The following is a 26222-nucleotide window of genomic DNA, read 5'->3' on the forward strand; positions in this document are numbered from 1 at the left end:
TGAGCAAGCGGCTGTGTGGTGCTCAGTTGCCGACTGAGGTTAAACCACGACAGGGTGTTTATCTAATTTCTCCCTTGCCATTATCTGTTTCTCTTCGAGTTTGATAATGTTCCACTTGTTGTAAGATAAGTATTTTATCATTTCATTGCAGAATGCAAAATATAGGTACAACTTCCCTCATTTTTTTTTATAGGACACGAGTAATAATTTAGACTAAGACTCTTTCAATAGAGAATATTTGTAGTATAAGCCTATGTAGTATGTATTGAAAGGTGAAATACAACAGACTAAAAAGAGAATAATTTCTTGCTGGAAAACTTGTAGGGACTAAACGCAACAGCAGAATTGAGCTTTGAACCATAAGTACCATAAGCAAAGTTACCATATTCAAAACTCCATCTAATCAAGGCCAGAAAATACTAGTGAGCATTACTTGCTCCACAGTGAAGATTAAAACTAACATCCCATTATGAATCGAGACAAATAATACACTAAAAGCATGAAACCAAGAACTGTGAAATGCACAGGCTTCATCTTGACTATGGGTAGAAGATATTGGAAGAAAAAAAGAAACCTTGAAAGAAGGTTAAAAGAAATCTTGGAAGAGAAATCAGAAAGGAAGTTCAAAACTGAGACTATTCAAGAATGTTTCTGCTATTCTTTTTCCATTAACCTAGAAAATAGAGATGAAATAGCTGGTATAGAATGGAAAACAAATCTTACATGGAACTATTATTTTACCAAAGAATCCTTACAAAATCTTTACAATCCTTACAAAAACTCCTGTTTGTCCTTATCAAACCAACAATTCCAGAGTTTCTTTTACTATACCTCATTTTAATGCCTTAGATAAAGACGCTAAATGAGTACATAAACAGTTAGGTATAATGTTTCTAGGAGATCAAATCCAATATTTGGATATATCAAAGACATATAGTATTATGTAATCAGTTGCTTGAAATGAGATGGAAAATTAAGTTGTTTATGTACCTTAAATACTACCTTCTAAATCTCAGGTTTGCCTTATAGATTACCAGATTACTTTAAATATGATTATTTAAGAAAGGCCAATAACATGCTTATTGTCAAACTTCTATACCTTAGGTTCTCTCAGATAGCTTGCTTTCTTCATCTAACAGACAGATTAGCCACAAAGCTAATTTTTACTATTTACAACCTAGACTCTTTATCTGGGTTTTCATTGTCTCAGCAGACTTGCCTCTCACTATGAGCTGCTTCATAGGAACAGGTTTTCTGCTGGACAAATTAACTGTGATACTGCCATTAGTTTCCTCCCATCTTATGCATTGGTTATACATATTGATAAAATAACAATTATAAACTATATATTGTTTCTTTTTCACCTTGGGAGCTTGTAGTATACATAAGTAGCATGGAAGTTTCATGAAACAAGATTTTACTGATTATAATACGGTTGTTTTTGTTTTGTGATCATATTTTATAGTAATATATCAGTTTCTATTAGTTTGCCTATTTACTGAAAATTCAGAAGCTTGGTTCTCACAACTTACAAACCACTAGTACAGAAGTTCGTAATAATTATTGTGAGATTTCTTCTTAAAATCCATAGTTGCAGCATTATTGTCAGATGCGGACAAGTTTTGCCAAGAATCTGAGCTTTAATCAGCATTTTTTGTGGGTGGATGTGAAAAACAAAAGAATTTTGTGGGCATAAACAGAAAAATCACATTTTTCTCTGAACAGCTGTATAATAGCCACTTTTAAAAGCTAAATAGTAAACATAGAAGGAAGGGGTTTCACACCACAGAATGTAAGGCAAAATATTTCTGGCTTCCATATTGTGGGAGTTATTATAGAGCACAAAATGTTAAGTAAAAATTGGCTGTATGCTTGGACAGCTGACACTTCAAGAAATGAATTAGAAATCAGAGTCCTTTTCAGAGCCATGCCAGTTGCCAACCACTTATGGCTTTGGAACTAACTGAGAAATGAGGAGTACACACAAATGCTTTATGATCTATATTTTGTAGAGTTTTTTTTCATAATAAAGCTTTTGTGTTATGTGTAAAAATCAGATGTTTTTAAACCCAGAAATCATATTCACATTAAAGTTAATACATCATTCCTATGCATACATAATGTATAACTGTAAGACAGACTTGGTAGATAAAGGTAATATCTTTTATTAACCAGTTGTTATCACTGAAAAACATTGACAAGCTTTTGAACACATAGGCTTTCTTTATATCTGAAACAGAAAAAGCATATTCAAGGGCAAAGAACAGCTGAGAAAAATTGCTCAGAATATCAGAAATACCACATCTTTGAGAGGAAAGGTAACTGGTAGATACAGTTAGGGGGAAGTTCTTACAGTTAGTGAAGAGTGGGAGGAAAGAAATGAGAGTCTACTATATGTGTTTTGAGCAAAATAGTTGCAAATCCTGATTCAGTAATCTAACATAGATGTGTATCCATCAAGGATATTTTTCCATGGAAATAGTTTGTAATTTTGAAAGAGTTGTCAAAAAACCATGTAAGGAATGGATTCTAAAAAAACCCCAAACAAACAAGACCTAATCTGATAAAGGTGTTTTTCCTGTGAAACACACCCCCCAGTTTAAAGAAAAAGCTCACACATTACTAATTGTATGTCTCTTTTTCACATCCAAAGCTTTCCCCAGACACAAGTAGCTGTTGTAGGCTTTGTTTTTGATTTTCTGAAACTAGAACATTCAATAACAAAAAATGCAATCTAATAATCTTATAAACTACAAACTAAAAGTTAAAAAGAAAAATATTGAAGGACATCTTATTGTCCTATTGACAGAGAACAGGAAAAAATTGTTTCTTCTTGGTTCTGCTCTTTTGTCAATGATTTTTTGACCACCTGGCCATTTCTTACCTGATACAGATTTATTGCTGTAATGAACAATTTGGCCTCTGACTTAGGCTTGTCACTAGAAGTCTGTAGTTGCTATATTGCTGTCTTGTGTTCTCAGTGACTTTGGGGGCAGACTTCTTTTGCCACCTCACAAGTATTGTCTGCAGCATGCTGAATGTCCTCAAGAAATACAAAACTCATCAATTTAAGAATTTAAGTGTCTTCTGATTCTTTTTTTGTAAAGATCTTCATACATGGAAACTACAAATAAAAGTTAAAAAGAAAAATATTGAAGGACATCTTATTGTCCTATTGACAGAGAACAGGAAAAAATTGTTTCTTCTTGGTTCTGCTCTTTTGTCAATGATTTTTTGACCACCTGGCCATTTCTTACCTGATACAGATTTATTGCTGTAATGAACAATTTGGCCTCTGACTTAGGCTTGTCACTAGAAGTCTGTAGTTGCTATATTGCTGTCTTGTGTTCTCAGTGACTTTGGGGGCAGACTTCTTTTGCCACCTCACAAGTATTGTCTGCAGCATGCTGAATGTCCTCAAGAAATACAAAACTCATCAATTTAAGAATTTAAGTGTCTTCTGATTCTTTTTTTGTAAAGATCTTCATACATGGTTGCTTGGTATAGTTATTTTTGAACTTTCTCACGAATTGACTCTGGGATATTGACCCTAAAGGCATCTGATAAAGGCATTTTTCCTTGTGAAACAAAAAGCCAATGAGCAAAAATTACAGAGAAGCCAACATATATGGTGTTGTGAAAATAGGAAATGTGGGTTTCATTTGTTCCTTCTTCTGCATGCTTCATTACACGGACTTGATTTCATTCACATAGGTGAATAGGTCTTACACAATTGTACTTTTTAGTCTGCTATAAGAGATTAACAATCTGTGCATGTGAGACTATGAAAGTATGTAATTGGCACTAGGTCTGCCAATAGTGAGATGCTCACAGCAAATGTAAAGGACTTACTTTCAAATATCTGTTCCAATTAATTTTCATTTATCATGGATGGATCAGTTTCAACATGAAAGACTGAAGCAGTCAAGTCAGTAGCTAAGATGCACAAGACCAGGATTCAGATCTGCTCAGAGTCAAGCAGGGAGGAAAATGAATCATGGTTGCAAACAAAGAATCTATGTCTGCTACTTGCCGACTATGGGATTTACCCGAGATGTGTAAAACCCAAGTTCAATTCTTGGCTGCTTTATTTCAGACTTTTCTTCCACAATGCAAGTGAGAATGTGATTACTGGCCCCAAATCAAGGGCTGGGTATTCGTTTGTTTATCCTGACAAATTTTTTTTAGGATATTTGGAGCTTCATCTTGGTCTATATGACAAAGCTTGTTAGGTGTGAAGAAGGAAGCATCTACCCAATTCCAAAATATAATCTCACTGGAAAAACAGGGTAGCAGCTAAGCAGTGTTTTAAAGATGGAAGTGGATGCCTAAAGAGATGGATTGATCTCCAAGTGATTTTGAGGATCATATTCTGTTCAGAGAAAGTGCTTTGCTGTTGAGTCACTTCTTAGCTATATTCAGAGCTTTGACAGGCTGAAAGCAAACAAATTCTGGTTCTCTCTGGCTATCCTGAGTGTATGTAACATCAGAGTGCTGATGTAGAAGGGTAGAAGAAGGAAAAGGGAAAAAACCTAGGACTGAGTGCAAAATCCCTCACAAAGTCTATAATTTGGGAAGGTTAGCACGCTTTGTATTTTAGGATTGGAGGGAGATTCCTATTAGAAATAGGTACCTAATTTCTCTACCTTTTTTCATAGTAGAGACCCATGGAATTTCTTCAGAATTCTGCTCCTGAAATTAATAGGAAATAGAATTAGGTCAATATTCTAGAAAGTTGGGAATTCTGTACAAATATTGATATTTGTGCCGTGCTGGTTATTTGTTGGTTACAGGATTCTTTCTCTTATTTGTTCTTTTGAGTGTCCAAGTGAAGATGTAAAGATCAGATTTTTCTGAAATAAACAGAATGTTATTCTTAAAATGGCTGGTTTGATTCCTATGGGTAACTTACAAAGTAAGGTGTATGAGCAAGAATACCAGAATCTGGTACTGACTTATCAAAAAGTGAAAAGATATGGGAGTATATTAATTTCCATTCTTTTCTTTCGGTCTAATATTTCTGGATTTCAATATCTGCCCATAAACCATATTTGAGACTTCATTATATTCTGCAGTGATATAAAATGAATTATTATTTACTAAACATACCTCTGTAGATGGCATGAATTATCTGTCGGCCTGATCACATTGTATTAGTATTAAAAAATTGCATTTATTTGTTTATTTATTTTGTATTTTCAGGTAGAGATTGAAAAACTGGACTATCATTACTATCTGCCTTTGTTTTTTGACGGGCTTTGTGAAATGACATTTCCATATGAGTTTTTTGCTCGTCAAGGAATCCATGACATGCTGGAACATGGTGGAAACAAGATTCTTCCTGTTATTCCTCAGCTCATTATCCCAATAAAAAGTAGGTGAACATGTGGGAAAAAAAAAATCCCTGAAATTGCATTTATATAGTGTAGTTTTTTGGCAAGTTGCTAATTAAGCAATAAAATATGAAAGGCTGTACATTTCATGGAGATTATTGCAAACATGAGTAAATTGTAAGGTATAAGGCCAGAAGGCTTATGCCTTCAATCACCTGGTACATGCAGTAATCCAGAAGAATAGACTGTCTGGTTAATGTTTTTCTTATTACAATGTGGCTTTTTGTCTTTGGAAATGTGAACTGACATTTTCTTACCTGATTTTGTATTTTATTATGTAAATCCATTATTGCAGAAACCAGTTCATTTAAAATGACAGGAGAAATCAACAGGTGAAGCTTATGGAAGTATGTTTCTCTCTGTCCTTTTGTTTATTCTACAGTTGTCTTATATTTATTCACTAAATATCTTTTCTATGATCATTCTCATTACTTTGCATATACATATATCTATCTAAATTGGGAGTTCTGCCTGACTAATTAATGTTGTATGTAAAATTTTGGCATTTAAAAAAATATTAATTCTGAAGTTTTTATATATTCAAACATAGTTTTTACTAAAAAAGTTATGTGAAAGTTAATAAATTATTTTAATACAAGTGTGATGCCACTAAAACTCCAAGTGTAATACCACTAAAACTAAAACTTCTTTTCTTGAAATACCTAGTCTTTCAGATATATTGTTTTGTCCTTTCCTGTTTCTTTAAATCAGTACCTTGAGGAGATATTATTCTGACCCGTCATCCTTCTTTAGTTAGGTATTATGATTCTTAAATCTGCATGCTACACCTATGCTAATAGATGCTCATATTTGTTAAACTTGGCTTCTGTTTTATTGTTGATCAGTAATGGTATCATTGCTGTCCTTTGCCCTGTTTTCCTGAGATGATTCAGCACCCATGCTAATACAGAACAAAACAGAGTCATTGTATTTGTGATACAGAATGAATAAAGACAAATACAGTTTTGGGAAAGGGGAAAGGGAATGTAGTTTGGAGCCTGATAATACTGGAATAATAGTATTGGAAGGGTCAGAATTGTGGTTTTTCATTCAATTTATTCTCCATTAAAAAAGATTAATTATAGATGTCTATCTCTATCTTACTGTAGATTTTGAAAATGTCAAAAGGAATATATAATATTCAGAATGGTTACTCTGTAAGTGACACTTGTGAAAGGTTATGAAAACAATGTTACAGTTTTTTCTCTCTAAAAGGGAAACACATAAAGAGAGGAATCATGTCATTTCTTTAAATCTGTATTTCCAACACCACCCAAATATATTTATAGTAGTATCATTTTTTTTGAAAGCTGAAATCGTTTCTTAGAGGAATCATCATTTCTTTAAATCTGTATTTCCAACACCACCCAAATATATTTATAGTAGTATCATTTTTTTTCTGAAATCGTTTCTTCAGAAAAGACTGCAAGTTTATGACAGCAGCTACTCAGTTAGGATTGGATTGTCTTCCTGAGACCAGAACCTAACTTAGAAATAATTACCTGGAAGCTTTAGCTGTTACACAGCTTTTAGCAGTACAAAGAGACTGCTAGGTAAGGATATTTATATGGGTTTTAAATCAAGTCATAATTTACGACGCTGGAACACATTCAAGAATCTGCTGGCTAAATTTAGTTGTTGGTTCTGCTTTATTTTATTGTACAGTGCTTATTTTTTTATTTTAAAAAAGCTTCTGTATCAGCTTTAATGTGTGATGAGTCTAAGTGTTATCAATGATAAAGGCTTCTTCCTAATTAAAGCCATATTAATATTAAAAAAAGACACCGCCATCACAAGGAATCTGAAAGTATGTACTTCTAAGAATTTTTAAATTTGCTGTGACTGTGTAATATAGCAGTGTAGTCAGAGCTATACATTTCTGTGGCTCAGCTGCATCCACAATAAACTCAGCTATGTTTTACACATATTACTGTCTCTAAAGTGTCCCACTGGGTGAGTTATATCTGATTAGCCAGTCTTCAGCTAGACCAATACCATATTTCTGCTGTGAAAGAGTGAATCAATTGATTGTTAGGCAAGGTAATATATATGATGGAGGGGAAAGGGGTAAAAGAAAGACAGAAAAATAACTCTATGGATAGAATGCTTTTAAAAGCAGTTTTCTCTCCTGCATGTTCATCAAAGGAAAATATTAGTAAAGAGCTGCTCTCTAAAAACATTTTAAATTAAATATTAGAATTCTGTATTATATTTTAATGATTTAAGGAGAAATCTATCCTCCACCCGTCCTTGCTTAAAGTTCACACTTTTTGAACACTATATCATTAAAGATGAAGATTATATTATTTAATGAATCTGCGGGTTACTGTAAGCCCAAATCCTTTCAGCAAATTTTCTTCTGGTTATGCAAACAGGCAATGACTAACAAAAGGCAGATAATTGAAATTAACAGGTCCAGTTTCTTTCCTAAAATACCTGAAATATGATTAAAATAACATGGAAGAATGCTATTTAGTTGAAAAATAATTGCTTATTTTTGTTTGTCACATTGAAAGGCACTCATTTTTGGAAATTCAGAGGAAGAAAAAAATCTCAGGTTGGAGGCGTTGATTTCTCAAAGAGAAAAATGTTCAAAATATATTTTGATTTCTCAAAATAAAAATTCAAAATATATTGTACCTTGCAGTGACAAAATATGATAAAATAGTTTATAAGTATAGTCACAGAATCATAGAATCGTTTGGGTTGGAAGGGACCTCTAAAGGTCATCTAGTCCAACCCCGCTGCCGTGGGCAGGGACATCTTCAACTAGATCAGGTTGCTAATGTCAAATCAGGTTGTTTATGTCATTGCATGGCATAAAACCCAGGAAAAACAAATTACCTGTATATGTCAAACTTGTAAGGAATCCAACTAAAAATAAAAAAATGCAAAATCAGAAAATGTGAACACATTAAGGTGTTAAGACTTTTTACTCCCTTTCACAGAAGGTGTAGGCAAACCCATTGTCTACATTATTTAAACTAGAGCAAAGATTCATAAATTGAGATATATGGCCAATAGCAAAGTACATTGTAGAGGTATTATGAAAGTTCTGATGCACAACACACAGCAGAATAGCTTCTTTGCCAGAAAGATCCTTATTGTTATTTTCATATTGCAGACAGGTAAAGAGGTAGAAGGAGGCTAATTTTGCCCCACATCACAAACTGCATCGGTGGCAGAGAGCAGAACAGAACCCAGACACACACCCCTGGGGGTGGCAAGCAAAGCTGCCTGTAGGTCACGTGAGAATTCCCTTATTTTTAGGGAACAGAGGGATCTGTCTGGCCCCACTATGTCTTTCAATAATGCACTGATGTATCTTAAAACTCACTTGTGGCCTACCATTACCTATAGCCAGCCAAGAATAGCCAGGAAAGGGATGTGAGGGTGAGAGATGCCTATTGTACCATGTGCTTGTCAATGGAAAACTGTTCTAAATTCTGTGTGGTCATTAAGGGAATGTAAAATTCCTTTTGATACTCATTTTTTGGGCAAATTCCTGCTTTTAATATTACATTTGCCATAACAATTGCCAGATCAGAAAAGCCGTAGGTCCTTTTGCTTGCTTTCATTAGGCTTCTGCAACTCTGAGATTCCAGACCACAGAGTTCCCCAGATTCAACATGAGACACACGACACATATGCAGACATAAACACTGAGGGGGCAGGAAGTTTCTACACCTTTGCCTGATATTTCTATGAGTAACATCAGGGACATCCAACACAGTGTGTGGAAGCACCTCCTCCCCTTTCAAAGGCAGTGAGCATGCTACCATTTATATTTTCTTTGCTGGCAACGTAGTTTCCAATCCATTCACACACAAAGTGACCAATCGTTCCAGCTCCCACACTCCGGTTCATTGCGACTGACTTTTGTGAATGCAATTGTTTGTGGAGCAAGTCAGTGAATCTCACATCTAGATGTATTAAAAAAAAAGCCACAACCTAAAATAAAACCAAAATTTTTTCAGAGTGGCATTACTTTTAAACTCAGATCATTTCAATGGTCTAGTTTATAGCTGCACTATCACAAATGAAGGAATAGTACACAATAGCACAGAAGTTGGAGTAAGTGAGTAGAGATGATCAGTAGGAACATATTGGTATAGCTTTGCTAATGAAGAAAATAATATGAAATTAAACACTTAAGCATCTTAGATCACCCACTTGCCAGAATCTCTTCTGTTCTGTGTTGTGAATCCTAAAATGGACACGTAGGCAATCTGAACTTAGGCCTAGAAGCCGATAAAGCTCACGTCTTTGCACTTAAATTGTAACTTAGATGGAAGTATTGTTTCTGCACAGTTGCAGACAGCAGACCAGCACTTCTGATTGATTCCAAAGAGAATAATCTCCATCCTAAGGAACACTGACATTTTCCTTTTCAAGGCTTTTTCTATGCTGTTAAAAATCCCTTCTGTGACATAGTAGATCAAGGATACCTTAAACTTTGTTGAAAATGTTTCATTAAGGGAAACAGATTTTTTGTGAGCCAGATACAGAGAAATGCACAGAGCAGTCCTCCCTCAGTGTCACCTACAGAGTTCTTTTTAATGTTTAATAAATTTCTAAATTAAACTGATTTCTGTTTTCTTATTCTCCACATTCTATGTGCATGTAATGTGGATTGTTGTCTTGGACAACAGTGTAGTTAATTCCCATTTAATGTCAAATCTGTGTCAGTGTTGCATTTAGATAAGTGAAGTTGAACCTGTTGCTAGCAGTTGTTCTAAGCACATTTATATTTCTCCTCATATATCTTCACTGTATTTAATAGTATTTAATAGTCATTAAATACTTCCTTATTTCACAGAATGCTGAAATATTTTTGTGGCATAAATATGGTTTTCTGGGCTGTAGTCTTTTTATTTCTGTAAACCATGTAAGTTGATTTCTGTCATCTACAGAAAGTAAATTAAATCTTTAATGGAATTGTTACCTTTCTCCTGACTGACTGTTGCTCTTGAGAACCAGTTCTGTTGTTAAGATCATAGACTGAAAATTAACTCTAAACAAACTTGTTTTTATAGACTTAAAATGCTTTTAAAGAAAACAAAGGTCTCTGATTAAAAAAAAAAAAAGAAGCCTTGATTCTTAAATACCAAAGCAGTTCTCCCCTGTAGGCTCCATCAAGCAGTACAAGTGATTGCAATTAGAAGGTTTATGTTACATTCTTCTGCTCAAAACTGGTCATTTCAGGTAGTTTCAGATGGTATAGAAACTATATTCTTTATTACTCCTCTTTACTCCTGTCTATGAGGAGAAACTGTTTCTCATTCAGTACAGATAAATCTCATCCATGTTTGGAAAGTTAAATCTGCAATTAACATCTCTCACTTTTGAAGTTGGTGTTAGAGCCCTTCTCTCCTCAATTTATTAATTTATTGATATTTAACATTTATTAGTACTGAATTTCATCTGCCATTTTATCACCCAGTCATTCTGTACTGTAAAGTCCTTCTGCAGTTCTTCAGAGTCAGCCCTTATCTTTGGCATCTGGAATAATTTGGTATGATCAGAAAACTCTGTTACTCGTTAGTAAACATCTCTTCCAAATCACCTATGAATCTACTGAAAAACATGAACTTCAGCACAGATTTCTGCAAGGCTCTACCAATGATACTCCTCCTCTGTGGCCATTTATTGCTGCCCTCATTTCCCATCTCTAAAAAATTATTTATTTATATGGAAACCACGGCAGTTAAGTTGTTTCAAAAGCCTTCAGTGAGGGACCTTATCAAATACCTTTTGGAAGTCTAAGAAAACTGGCTTTTCTTGTCGACATTGTTCTTCTTCAAGGACCTACAATACATTTAGAACACTGTATTAATTTCTGCAGTACAGATGCCAATATTACCAGTCTTTGGTTTCCTGAAATCTTTTTAAAAAATGATATTACATTTCATTGATAACAAAGCTGTTTTCATTGAGAGAGTAGGTACTCAGTGCAGTTTAGTAGCTTGAGCCAACACAGGGGAAAAAATGTACATCTAGGAATGGATGGAAACTCTGTAAACTGGCATAGCCACTGAGAAGGTTTTTGGGACTCTTCTCAGTGTATTCTTTATACTAGTTAATTAAACAGGGCCTGCAAATATTAATAGAATTCAAGTTTTATAGGTGCTGATCTAGTAAACCACTGCAATTACAAGCACAACTAAAGCTGAAAAAACAGCCACTGACTTTCTCATCAGTATTCTGCTAGATCATATTTCTTGCAAGTATCAATGATTCAGTTATGGATTTTAGCCTTTTCTGTGCCTTAGGCTTTGGCTTTACAGGACAAAGTCTTTGATGACAAAATTGGCCTAAGGTTTTCATGACTTGCCCCTTATTCCTCCTTCCCATCACCTCACTGCAACATATCACTCCTTCAGTTGTACCGGAAGAAACATCTGTACATCTATATTGTAAATTGGATCAGGATCTTACCTGACTTTAAAGAAGTACAGAACACAAGGTTGTTATTCTGTTTTTTATTCACTCTTGATTGAAACACTGTGTTTTGTAACAGCCTTCATTACTGTTCTGTAAAATTAGCATAATACTTCTATTATATCAGTTCAGGTAGTTAAGTATTATGCATTTTGAAAGTTTTGGACAAAATTATCTATAAAAGAAGTATGTATCACTTTAATCAATTGCTTTTTGAGAACACTTCATGTTAGCAGTTCTTCAAACCTGACTCTGTGAATTTAAGAAAAGAAGCCCTTTATCAACAAAATTAAGTAGATCACAACAATCGAAGTATCTTTATCCTGAGTGCTTGTTGCCCTGCAGGAAACCTGCTCTATGTATCTTTTTCTGCTTCAGGCAAAGAATTTTCTAAAACAGGTGCCTCATTTACCAATTGGGGGGGCGGGGAGGAGGGAGATATGAATGCAAACTAAATTGGTTTTAATCTTTGTTTGTGAGAACTCAATAGAAAATGGAAACTGTCAGTGCAATTTTAAACATAGATTCACAGGTGTATATGAAAAAGGGGTTGAATATAATTAAAGGCCAGTGCAAATTAAAGAGAATTAAATTATCCACATAACTTTAAATATAAATACCAAAATCTAAACTTTAATATTTAGAGACGATATGGAAGTTTGGGGAATCTGATTTGATTCTGTAAAGTTTAGGCTATCAATGTGCTATTTGGGGAAAAACGTTCTGATTTGATCTCTTCCGTGACAATACATTGTGTCATGGAAAAGATCCACTGTATACTGGGAGAAATGCTGTCATATTTCCGGCTTATAAAATGCATCAATCCCAAAGATGAGAACTGTGGCTTCTATTATAGGCAACATATGAGACTGAGATAGCATTTTTCAAACTGCCACATAAAAATAAAATATAAAAATAAAAAAATATCAACTTACATAGCTTCTAGGTCCTTTTCTTTGAGATGTTAGAAGTGCTACTCAAGGAAAAGACTTAAATGTTTTAAAATAATCATTTCTATTTTTTCATGTGTAAGCTGCTTCTATCTAAATGGATAAGCAAACAAGTGGCATATATCTTATGAAAAGTCTCTGCTCTTAAAGGAAATTAACGAAAGAAAATTCTAAGTTTACATCAATTGCCAATAAAATTTAATGAAAAAAAAATTCACTGAAGCTGTCAATGAATTGTTATTGTATATCAGCTCATTGCTAGCAAGCTTTAATAAACAGCACTGTGAAAAACTGCCATCTCAAAAATGTTCAGTGTTTCAAATATGCTTTCAAATTTCATAAATACCTATTACTGTGGCTTTGAATGGTAGAAACACAGAGCTGACTCAGATACTGAGCTTTTACACCAGATATTTAACCTACTAACATTTTAAAATTCTCTTTTATTTAAGAAAGTTACGATGAACTTCAGAAAATACTTGTTTCGAAAAACTGTAGCAGTACAAAATAAAATATATTTGAAGTAAATGCTTCATTATATACTTGCATTGAGCAATTATTTAAGCTGGAGGGTCTCCTGGAAAAGTGTGTATCCTCATCACAAGCAAAATTGTCAAGTTTTTATAGCATTAAAGGAGAAAACATCGGAACTACCAAGCAACAGAGTCAATTTATTGCATTGGGTTTTTTTTCAAAATTGCTGCTTAAGAGAATTGTACAATGCATAGCATGTATGCCAGATGACCAAAAGGGAAATATATACCATTGAGGGAGAGAAGTCCTCTAAAAAACCTTTAGGGAGTGGAAAGGTATCTTTAACTGAGAAGCAAACCGGTCATTCACTTTGCTGTTATTATGAAGATCCACATCTTACAGCAAACATCTAGGTCAAGAGGCAACAGCCTAGCATGCTTTCAAATTGGAATACTTTGGATATTATGCATGTTTCCTTCTTTAGGGATATGTAGCTGTACTGTACTAAGAGTTTTAAATGGTCTGCTTTATTCCTGTGTAAGGATAATAGTACTTTTTTCCATTTCTGTTAACCTCTGGGTATCACTGACATTTTTCAAAATGTTGAAATGTACTTATTTCATATACTGCATTAAAATTTTCTTCCTTTGATTCATGTGGGAGAATGGTCTGCAGTGATGGTAGTACACAGAAAATAATTATCAGATTTTTAAAAGATAAACATGTTTGAAATTGACATATCCTTGGGGCAGGGACTGTCTCTAATTAAATGTTTATACAGTGCCTAATGTAATCAAGCCAGGAGCTGGTTGACTGCTATGCATGCCACAGCCCAAATATTTAATAATAATAACAACAGTTCTGCAGTCAATTTGATCTTACTTTTGATATTTACAAGTGTTTTCCTAACACACACTGCAGATTTCTGCAATTTGAAGGGCTTCAGGCTCAAATTCTGCAGTCTGTTTGATTCTACGATACCCATCACTTTAGCACTCAAAATCTTGATCCAAATTCTGTCTTTTGTTTTGTGTGTCAAATGGAGGATGGGATGCCCCTGTTTTTGGACAAGTGTCCAGCTGATTTTCTAGCATGCAGATGAAACAAGTGCCAGTATTACTATTTAGTTCCAGCAAGCACCCCTACAGCACAACTGAGATGTAAGGAAACTTGCATGACAGGTTCTATGATGAGCTGTTCTTTGAAAACATTCTTCTGGACTCAGTATGTGTTCAGTTTGCTGCACTCATTGGGATGCCTTCTCAGTCATGAGGCATAATTCACACTCTTGACTTTATTAAGGAATTAATCTTTACCAGGACAGTCTTGGCTTCCACTCAAACCAGGGTTGTCTTTGCACAAGACAGAACTCTGAAAACAGGAGGCTGTGAAAACCTTTGGGAGCTACCATCTGCAGAAAAAAGTCCTTCCTAGGGGTGGTTGGACAGCCATTTCCACTTACATGACACCCTCTGCATGCCTAAAAATAAGGTCTCTCATCCTCTAGGACAGCTTCTACAGTCAGGAAGAACTATTCCTGGAAGTGGGTACAATTTGTTGGTTAAGGATTAAGAAGCTGTGGTTTCTGTCATTCATTGATTAATTTTTATGATGTCCCTTAAGTTAATTATTAGTGTTTGCATGAATAATTGATTTTATTCATTTTATTCATGTTTGTATGAATTCATTCATACAAATGAATACAAATATTCATTCATGTTTGTATGAATAACTAATAATTATTGTACTGAAAATTACAAGTGTCAATGATAATTTCCATATTAGTTCACTTAGCTAGTATTTTTGTGTATGACAATTTAGTCATGAATAAACCTATACGTTGGAACACCAGAGCTTCCTCTTCTAGTCACTCCTTTAAGAAAATGCGTAATGCCTGTTCCTCTGTAAGAGATTTTCCTGCCTGGGATTTGGACCTAATCTTTAAAATTGTATCTGGGGGTCTTTCTTTGCTAAAGCAGCCTTAGAACGTCTACCCATGAAAGCATAATTTGGAATAGCCAACCTCTTTGCTGGAACTTAGTGTGAGCATGCCATATTGATGGACTTCCTGTCTACACATTAATATGCTCAGAGACAATATGAAATTAGGTGTACCCTGATGACTACAGTAGGAACTGGCAAATAAGAAGTATGGAATTCAGTCTGTATTTTCATTTAACAACACTTGTCTGACTTGGAATCACCCTATGGTGCACTGCAGTATCTTTATACCTTGGGCTTTCTAACTCTGTTGTTTAACAGTAATTTTGGTATGCTGTTCATAAGCATGCAAAGAGCCATGAAGGGAGGTTGCTTATTAGTTGATTTTCAAGAGTTGTCTCTACGCATTCACACAACCAATCTGCCTCGCCCTTGCTTCGGAGTTCTAGCTCTGATTTTTAACACTAGACAGGCATGCGATAAGAAGCAGAAGTGGGTGGGGCACAGTGCATTTGCTTAAAGAGATGGAAAAACTGACATTGCTCCTGTGTGAGAATACTACTTCATTCCCTATGAAATGGCATTCCTGGGCACTGACAAAATGTAGTGCCAGAAATACTTCAGTGTGAAGAGGCAGTTCTTGAAGAAGTTGTTAGTAACTCCTCTTCAAATTTCGGTGTGTTCTATAATTTGGTGTGTTCTATAATTCTGTAACACCAAAGTAATTCGGTGTTACTATAATTTTTTCCAAGTGTTTATACTTACGTTATGTTATGTTGAATCATATATTTATATACTTCTGTGGTTATAAAACTTATAGCATTGAATATGAGCTTATCTTTTACAGTTTTTGCTTTCCTAGTGCAATGATGTAAACGTCTATGTAAGTGGGCAGAACACTGGAGAATTAGACCAATATGTAATAGCATACCAAATTTGACAATTGCTTCCAGCTGCATAATTTCAGAGGTTTTGTAACTAGAGGGATTTTGCAAGAAAAAAAAAATATATTTCAAGCATGACTCATTTCTGATTACAAAAGAGAGTACAAAGTACTTGCTTTTAGTAAAATTAGAAGAGAAGAGAAACAAAAGGTATTTATGAAATGTCTTTTAGTGTCATAAGATAAGAAGCATGACACTGAAAGCTAACAGAAAAATCTAAGTAGGCAAGACAAAATCTTTTTTTTTTCCTAGAATGTGTCTTTTAAAAAAAGGCTACAAGGTTTTTTTGTGGGTTTTTTTCTTCCTATAAACATTTGTTTCATTGTACTGATTCTCAGAATAGTAGGAATTGTTAGCTGAATGAATAAAATGGTCGTGAAATAAATGAGTACAAACATACAAACACTAATTGTTGCACTAGAATGTATCTGTTGTCAACCTCTGCAGGTTGTCTTGCAGTTGTACAGTTCCATTGGCCCCAAATGGTACTTACTGAACATTTATTTTTTTATTTGTTTGGACCACGCCAGTATTACACAGGCAGCATGAGGGAATAATGAGCTGCATTCTTTGGGTTACTGAAGAGTCAGCACAAACTGTGGGAACAAATAACAATCAGACAAGGCAGTGTTTTATAATATCAGGACTGCAATCCATCTTTGGGATCTTTCAAAGCTGGGCTAATAAAGGCCCACTTACAATCCCCAGCAGAGTACAGTTTAATTAAATTTGTCCATTAGAGGACTCCTCCCCCTCCCTCTACATTTTAGAAATTAATTCTGCTTTCTGCCTGTTGTTCTTTCTACATCACAGATGCACTAAGCCTTCGTAACCGACAGGTCATCTGCATCACGCTGAAAGTCCTCCAGCACCTGGTGGTGTCAGCTGACATGGTGGGGGAGGCCTTGGTGCCCTATTATCGGCAAATCCTCCCAGTCCTAAACATCTTTAAGAATATGAATGGTGAGTTATCCTAACAGACACTGTGTCTTTCAACTCCTAAGGTAAAAAGGGGCTTGAGGCAGGGTTAATTAACAATGTAGTTAAGATTTATTACTGTATATAAACTCAAATCCGTTTGGAGCTCTAAATAATGTAAACCCCCCTTCTTACTATTCCCTAAGGATGCACTGAAATTAACAATTTCATTTATTACTCCTTGCACGTACAGTTTATTTAACGCAGTGCGGAAGCACTGAGGCAGTTCTATAATCTTCCAATAATTAAATTGTAAAGTTTTGTAACAGTCTTTTGAATACATTAATAAATAGAAAGGTTTTTCCCTCTCTCCAACACATTAGTTTAGTCCAGCCTTTTTATTCCATTCTGTGCTCTTCACAAGCAATTCACTGCTACCAGCAGGCTTAGGAAAGAATAAAAATAAAAGTAGCAATCAAACTAATTAATTTGAGGGTCAAGAGAACTCCTTGTTGTAGAAAAATTTCAAGTTACATAATGTCTAGCAAAACAGTGAAGTTTGAAGTTATTACTGCTCACTTAGCAGGTTTTATTGTAGAGAAATTTAGAACTAATTTGTATCTACAGTTGAGTATGTTGTTTTCTTTGTAGTGCAAACCTCTATTGCCAGTTTCAGTCTTTAATAACTGGTACTGTGAGTACTGTAAGTACCGTATACTGTGAATGCATTTACACCACAGTCACCAGCTGAAATCAACATGATGTATCTTGCTTTTGCCAAACTAGTCTTTAAAATATTCTTCTGTAGTAAATCTACCTGTACTTATCTGTTCAATTATCTACCAAGTCACTGAGTTTAAAGTTTCTGTTATTCACATGCAGCCATATAGATCAAAAGAAGTTAATTCCTCACAATCTTGCAAAAGAGGTTTTTCATGAAATTCATGGCATTTTAATAGTTATCTACAGGACTGCTTCCTATTATACTTTCTGTTTGCATTACTACAGAACGTATTATCTTATACTCACTCTTTAGTGAGTATAAGATTCACCTCAGATTGAAAAATGCCTGTCCAAAGACTGTCTTGGAGACTCAAATGAGATTTAGATTTTAGATCCCTTTAAATACATATATGCCAGTGACTCTGTTTTACTTAGTGAGAAACTTGCAGTAACGTATGGAATTCCACAAATGCAACATTGTTCAGATGACAGCTGTGGCTTTCTAGAAGTTGTGGGGTGAAAGGTTATGAATAAAATCTGTAGGTTGAACAGATTTCAGTAGGGCTCCTTATGAATTAGAAGATTCCCCCTTCACAGATCCAATTTCAGTATTGGGCACAAAACAAGACTGTAAAAAGAAGGACACTCATTGATTAATGAATATACAATACATGCTTTTTTCCAAATTTCAGCCTGAAGTAACCCATAAATTCTCTTGACTAGGCTTTTCTGAAATTATTTGAGATGAATGATAGGGAAGGCTCATGTGTAACCATAGCTTAACATAGCTTAACAAGGCATTAAACACATTCTAAACATATCCTAAGTTTTGATTGTATTGTCAGCAAAATAAAACATATTTTCAACATATTTGCATGCCATCTGTGCTATGTGAATTTGTGCCTATATCAAACTGCACTATATCTTGATATTTGGCATTTAAGAACTAAAAAACAAAAAGAAATGAAAAGTAATAGTTCAAAATTAATACATTTTATTAAAGCATTACTTTTTCAGGAATAAAGGTTTTGAAAGTTCAGTATTACCAGCAATGAAATGGATGTTATTTGCAAGGCCTAGAACTAAAAAACAAAAAGAAATGAAAAGTAATAGTTCAAAATTAATACATTTTATTAAAGCATTACTTTTTCAGGAATAAAGGTTTTGAAAGTTCAGTATTACCAGCAATGAAATGGATGTTATTTGCAAGGCCTACCATATGAAACACTATTCCTTATTAAGTACTTGCATGCGGGTGATAGGGAAAGATTCTTCCTCTGTCTCCCCCTGCCTCAAAAAGCTTATATTTCTTTCCTCCTTCACTGGTGGTTGACAGAAAATGTATGCTCCCTTCCTTCTCCTTTCTATATCCCATATGCTTAATAGGCAACTGAGGTGCAGGTCTTTGCTCCCAGTTATAAGGAAGGTGTAGAGACTGATCCAGGCTATTTTCTCCACTGCTTGTTCATACAGGTGAAAGATGAGATGAGGGAGTGTACATCTTCTTCCTTCTTTTATGTATAGCTTGAGAAAGGAGGAACTGTGGTACATCTTCCAGGAGTTGTGTGAATTGCAGTTTATTAAGTCTGACACTGTGGAAGTTTGTCCAGAATTAAGGTAGCTGGAAGGAGCCATGTTTTAGTCATTGCCACCTTGCTAGATCAGTATCTATCTGCTGAAAGGAACTCTTTCCCAAACTCAGCATCTGTGGATACCACTCTCACATTAAACAAGCTTATAGTCAAGAGAACATCTAAAAAAAAAAAAAAAGTATTAATAAGACTTTAAGGTCAACTTACCTTAAGGTCAAGTTACCTGGTGACCAGTTCAGAACAAACCAAAGTGATTCTTCATGCAGCGTGTGTGATGTGAAGCTCTGGAACTCCTAACCCCAAATTCTTTGGATACTAAAAGTTTGCGTGGGTTCAGTGGAGGCTCAAAAATGTCATAAAAAGGCATCTATTGCTTGTTTAGTAAAACACCTGGATCACCTCTGGCTCATGGCATTCCTAAACCACAGCATGGTGGAAGCTGAGAAAGTATTAGGTGAAGTACCATAAATGCTTGTCCTACATTCACATTGCCTAGTCATCTCCTTTTGACAGACACACTTCTGGACTAGACGGGCATTTGCTATTATCTCAAACATCCATCCTTATGTTCTTCCTACACTGGTCCCTAGCAGACTTGCAGAAAATACTCAGTTCCCATTGAGTTAAAAAATGTTCTGGAATATAGGTTCCTCAGAAATTTTATTCATACTACATACCTCTGATTTGTCTGAATCATGATTCACCTCACAATATTAGACAGGCTTATAAATAAAACAGTAAAAAACTTGCATTGGTAAGATCTTAAGGTTAGGATATCAGAAACAGGTATCTAATAAAACAAATATACAATGTAGTCTTAGCTTCAGTTTGTCACACGCTTATCTCTTCAGTTGTTCTTCAGCCAACAAAATTGGTAAATCATTGTTCAGAGTTCCCAGTGTTACCTGAGCTCAGAATATAATGATAGTTTGAGAAGCTCTCAGTTCTGTCCCACTTAAGGCTAAGCAGTTCTTTCCAAATTCCAATGTGTTTCCCAACACTGAGGCTACAGTTTCACAGTCAACAGCAGTGTTGTTTAGTTGCCATTGCCTTTAAGGGGCATTCTGTGATAAAAAAGGAGGTAGCCTTGATGACTCTCCCTGTAGACAGCCATTTAGTGCAGCTGACTGTGATTCCCACTGCAGATTTTTACTGGATTAGCCAGGGAGGCTCTGAACTATGCAAATCCTCTTTTCTGGGATTTGATGTCTTTGGTGCTTAAAGAAGATATCTCCTTGTTCCTCTTCACCCTGCTGGCAAACTGCTTCTTAACCAGCCTCAAGTGTTCTTTTATGCAGTTATTAATGCATTCTTTTTAATTGTATACAGAATATTGATTATGCACAGAAACAGTTTCTCATATGTTCCTTTGCTTTTCCATTGTACTTTTGACATTTTCACTTTTTTCTACTTCCATCTGTTACCTCCAAATCACCCTGTCATTATTTTGTAAACATAGCCCTTTTTGTAAATTAGCAGGTTGTGATACCGATGTCTTTTCCTATCTTATGATGTCTCCCAAACATGCCTGTCTCTAAAAATGAGTGTCTTCATAATGATTATGTTGTCTTGATAACTGTATAATACCAGCAAAAATGGTAAAGGACTACTGACCTTTTGGAACAGAAGGTAATCTAGGTATTTAATTTTAAAATTTTAGCACCCGTAACAGAAATCTTTATTAAAAGATTTTTGGTCAATATTTCACAAAGTGTCTATTGACTTCTTCTGCATAATGCCTTTTAGTGAAGTACGTTTTTCTTGTAGTTTCATATATCAAAAAAATAATTTTGATTTTGTTTTCTGAATTCTCTATAATTTTATGGCAGTCTTTGAGAATTGATGTTAATCAACAAATTAAGGTATGCCAAATATATTTTATCAGTAGAGTTTGTGGGCCACAAAATAGACATAGTTCAGGAAGGTGATTGCCAAGCAGTCATTCTGTAATTTGGATCTCTGGAATTACAGAAATTGAGAAGAAAGAGTCTATCAGATGTGGGCAAATTCTGCCATTTTCTACCCGTTCGTATTTCTTATGTACAGGTGACTTTACTATTCGTAATTTTTGTAAATTAAAAAAAGGAGAGTATCGATGAAAAATAAATTAAAAGTTTTAATTATTGAAAACATCTAAAACATGCTCACCCATGCGAGTCATAAGATACAGGTAAAAATAAATCAATACAACCTAACTTACAAACGCCAGGGGAAAGATCCAAGCCTCGTAAGATAGTTTGTCTGAAAGCCAGAGGAGAGAGCTCAGTGAACTTCTAAGGAGTCTTGGTAGTGAGCAAGGGACTTTTTGGTGCACAAAGCATATTTGGTGTGTCTGAATTTATGCCCTCTCTGGAGCTTAAGGCCCTGACTTGCAGTAGACATTTCTTTCCACTTAGGATCCCGAGTGCTCTGTTGCAGAGCATTAAGACATAAAAGAACAAAGTTCTGTTGTTGGTGATGCTACCACTAGTGTCTTTTTATTGGTGGAAACAGTGAGAGCATCCTCACCAACTGGCTGTGGTGTGGTCTGAAAAAGGGTAGAAGCTTTCTGTTGAAACTGTTAGCCAGAGTCATAAGGCTGGCAGGAGAGCAAGAGAAGGGAACATGAATTCATCCCAGTGATTGGGGAATACTCCTGAGATGTAGGAGCTGTTTGTCTAATCTCTGCTGACTGAGGGGACTAGCAGTCTCTAAGCAAGCTCTCCAACATATGGACTATTATGCAAATGTGCTACTATATAATATAAGAAACAAAAAAAGTCATGATAGTGCTTGCTGAGTCTATTATGAACCCTGTAATGCCACTAGTTTTCACTTAAATGTGTAAGTTAAATGTACTCTTATGAAACTCATTTCAGTCTTGTGAAGAGGGAAAGAAAAGTATGTATAGACTCAAATGGAAATATTCTTTTTTTGCATTACAAAACCTTTTCTTTTTGGGTGTCTTATTTTCTAAGCTGCCTTTTATAAATCTGTGAGCTATCTGAGGTAAATACAATTTAAGAACAAATAGAATAAGTTTGTTCTTTTATGAAAGCAGGTAGAAGATAAAAATAAAAGGAAAAAAAAAGGAGTCTTCAGAGCCTGGAATATGCTATTAGGGTGTATGTATACTGTCTGAAACAGAAACCTGTTTATTAAAAAAATTGGGCAGTTCTGAACAGCAAATTTCTCTTGTTTAATTTACCTGACTGGTAAATGAAAATTTCATTGATTTAGTTTAACAACTGTTTTATGCTGTCAAATCCAAGTAGTCTTAACAGCTGTACTACATCATTTCAGGTACACAGAAATATTTTCCTGTCATCAATTTATATTATTCAGTAGTGATTAAGAGCAGCTTTGCAGATAAAATAATACAGAATAGATGAAAACAAAATATTATTAAGATTTACACGCCTCAGACAGAGAACTATGGGGTGGCACTGCACTGTGGAAAGTACCTCTCCAGCATGGTAATTTCATCTGTGACTTGTTTCAGTCCCTGTAAGGCAAACAGTGGTAGCAGGGCAAACTGAAGCCCAGGTTTCTTTTGGCTGCAGTAAAAATGCTTTGACACTATCAGTAACTTAAAGCTAACATAAACTTCTGACAGTCTCTAACTATCTAGTCAGTCCTTTAAAATAAAATTTTAGAGATATGACTGGGAATACCTGATGTAGCTGAATCGTAGCATTCAACCAAGTGTGAAGCCACAAAGCAGAATTATACTGCATGCTTTACAGCACCTGAACCTCACTTGGGAAAAAACATTCTCTTGTCTGAAAGGTACTTCACGTACTTTGGAGAACTCTATTTTACAAAATACAATAGTACTACGTAGACTCTAAAGGAAGAAGCAGAACTTAAGTGTTTAATTGCAGAAGCAAGAGACTGTGCCTACAGGTAAAAGTGTTCCCTGTATTGGAGTTGGAGTATTTTCAGAACTGCTTGTGTATTCCAGAGGCAGCGACGCTCCTCAGAGTGGTCCATGGTTATTAGTAAGAAGCAGCAATTATCCTTTAATGTGATTGAATATGCTCTAAAGAAAATCTCTTGCCCAGAACATTTCAACTGTTTGCTCCTTCCGCTGGGAAATCCAGAAGTGCTTTCACAAAGAATGTTAATACTGTTCTAAAATACTTTACAGTTTGCCAACTCTATGTTCAGAAATTATGTTTCAGATTAAAAAAAAAAGGATGGCTTGAACTTCAACTTTTACAAAGTAATGTATTTGAGGTTCTCTTCATCTCTCCTCTGAACTTTGAGATTTCAGGTTATTCTCAGGCAACTTTTCTCAGGGTTCCCCTGCTGCTAAGAAGATTAGATGCTTTATCTTTTCTTTTTTTAAAAACAGAAAATGGAGATTCCCACAAAATTAATTGATTCATGTTGAGATTTGCATAAAAACCACCTAATGCCATAAGGTTATCAATAAAATAAGGCATGTTAGTATACTAGTCGTATCAGACCAGTAACATAAACTGTGTACTAAATCCAGTTTTCAAATTGATCTTATGCTTCATTGTGACACTTATTCTTCATATTCCTATGCATATTTTGCAAGCTTTTTCATTATTTCCAAGCTTTCTTTGAATTCCATTTTCTGAAATCAGTTATGATTTCTGAAATTTAAAAAAAAAGATTCTGAAATGGCTTTAAGGATACACACTTCAAAGGAATAAGACCACCATGACAACACAGTTCTGAGTGAACAAATTAGTTTTGATACATTTTCTCTTTTTTGAAATACGCCTTCAGCACAAAAGGATTCAGAATGTTCTGATTCATCAACACTTAATGAAAAATATTGTGGTTTTCCCAAAATGGAGTCTCTTGTGCCAGTAAATCACCTTTTTAAGCAGATAAGGATAAATTGATTGCACTCAAAAAAGTTATTTTGAAATATTCAGCACAAAAGGATTCAGAATGTTCTGATTCATCAACACTTAATGAAAAATATTGTGGTTTTCCCAAAATGGAGTCTCTTGTGCCAGTAAATCACCTTTTTAAGCAGATAAGGATAAATTGATTGCACTCAAAAAAGTTATTATCATACTGGTGAGAAGCAAAATATATTTTTGTCATTCCCAAGTGTAATTAATTATATTATTTCAACAGGCTTCTTATGAATTATAGTTTTAAGAATATTTATTTATTTAACAAATATACTGGAATGTTTTTAAGAACATCAAAACATTTTCCTTCTATGAGATCAGCTGATGGTCTTTTAAAAGGTATTTTTCAAAAATGTCTTGTTTTTTTTGTCAAAAATCTCATCTTGACAGCAAAACTCTCCCAAAATAATGTTTCATATAATAATTGAATATGGACTAGCAGGAAAGTGATCTTCAACAGTTGTTGCCTCACATATTTTGTTGCACACTGGCCAATCCCGACTTGTTTTAATGACCATTCTTGCATATGGAGTTACAAAAAACCCACTGGAACTCTGAAGTATGGAAATTAGAAGTTACTAAGACCCGCCTGTATCAGAGCATTTGTTGCTTTAGTATCTTTAATACAAAGCATATGATTTTAAGCTGATGATATAGTAAACTTTTAATGTATAATCAAAACCCTGTCAGGTACTTTATAACACATTTAGAGAATTATCACACTTAGATCATAATTGCTGTGTAATTTCTAATTACTATTTAATTTCTTAGCTGAAAATACAGCATCAGTCTGTGTAAAATAAAACTGACTCAGCAGTGATTAAATTGATGTTATTAACACTTACCACTTACTTTTAATGTGTTAATAGCCTAATTAATTCAGCATCTTGAATTCTTGATAAGAGAAAAATGAAAAGCTTCCCATGTCAGAGGGTGTACATTGCATCCAATATTTTCTTTTCCCTTTTTCAGTTTTTAATTTTTTGAATATGTTGACCTAAGGAAAGGAGGGTTGTCTATTGGATGACACACAGAGGTGAGAGTTAGGACTTCTGAATTCACAGGAAATTCATAGACAAGTAAAATAGTGGAAACGTCAAATTCTTCCTGTGCTTCAGTGTAAAAACCTGTAAAATGGGTATAAACTTAAAGGGCTTGTAGCCCTCAGTCAACATTTTGTTTGGCAATTAATCAGAACTTTTACAAAGTTCCAGGAGTGTGGGTATGTATGTCAATGAAACATCATTTTCATAAAGTTAAGAGTTCATATCATGCTTTGCTTTAATGCTTTTGTGGGATTTGTGTTCCTATGGGAAATAATTACTTTTGGAAATCCCATGTTTGAGAAAGATTTGGACATTCAGTACTGGACTTATGCAGAATTACAGTAATATCTGTAAGTCTGCCTGTTCTGCATACTTATACCTGTCTTAATATTAGCAGGTAAGTAGCTGGTCTCCAAATGAGATAAGGAGGTGCTTAAGTTACCTGAGAAGCCCATCTTATAGGCATGCTTTGAGCAAATCTAGTGTATAGCTGCAACAGTAACATTAAAACATAGCAGGCATAGTAATTTTAATTTATTTTGCTTGCTGCTTTATTTCTGGCTTGTTTGGTGTTGGGTTGGCCAAGAAGGCTTCTATCAGAAATAGTGTGGCCAGCAGGACTAGGGAAGTGATTGTCCCCCTGTACTCGGCACTGGTGAAGCAGCACCTCAAATACTGTGTTCAGTTTTGAGCCCCTCACTACAAGAAAGACATTGAGGTGCTGGAGCGTGTCCAAAGAAGAGCAACGAAGCTGGTGGAGGGTATCAAACACAAGTCTTATGAGGAGCGGCTGAGGGAACTGGAGTTGTTTAGCCTGGAGAAAAGGAGGCTGAGGGGAGACCTTATGGTGCTCTACAACTACCTGAAAGGAGGTTGTAGCGAGGTGGGTGTCGGTCTCTTCTCCCAAGTAACTAGCGATAGGA

General features: G+C 35.0%; 1 protein-coding gene across 2 annotated transcripts in view; it reads left to right on the top strand.

The window, feature by feature from the left end:
- PACRG (PARK2 coregulated) overlaps positions 1-26222 on the top strand; it is a 277861-nt gene that overhangs the window by 142064 nt on the left and 109575 nt on the right. For both annotated transcript variants that reach the window (XM_009290031.1, XM_009290023.1), the window contains 2 exons: positions 5203-5374; positions 16957-17106. In XM_009290031.1, the coding sequence (XP_009288306.1) occupies positions 5203-5374; positions 16957-17106 (322 nt within the window). The remainder of the gene's footprint in view (positions 1-5202; positions 5375-16956; positions 17107-26222) is intronic.

This window comes from Aptenodytes forsteri, unplaced genomic scaffold, assembly GCF_000699145.1.
Source record: "Aptenodytes forsteri isolate BGI_AS27 unplaced genomic scaffold, ASM69914v1 Scaffold122, whole genome shotgun sequence".
In the NCBI taxonomy this organism is placed as follows: domain Eukaryota; kingdom Metazoa; phylum Chordata; class Aves; order Sphenisciformes; family Spheniscidae; genus Aptenodytes; species Aptenodytes forsteri.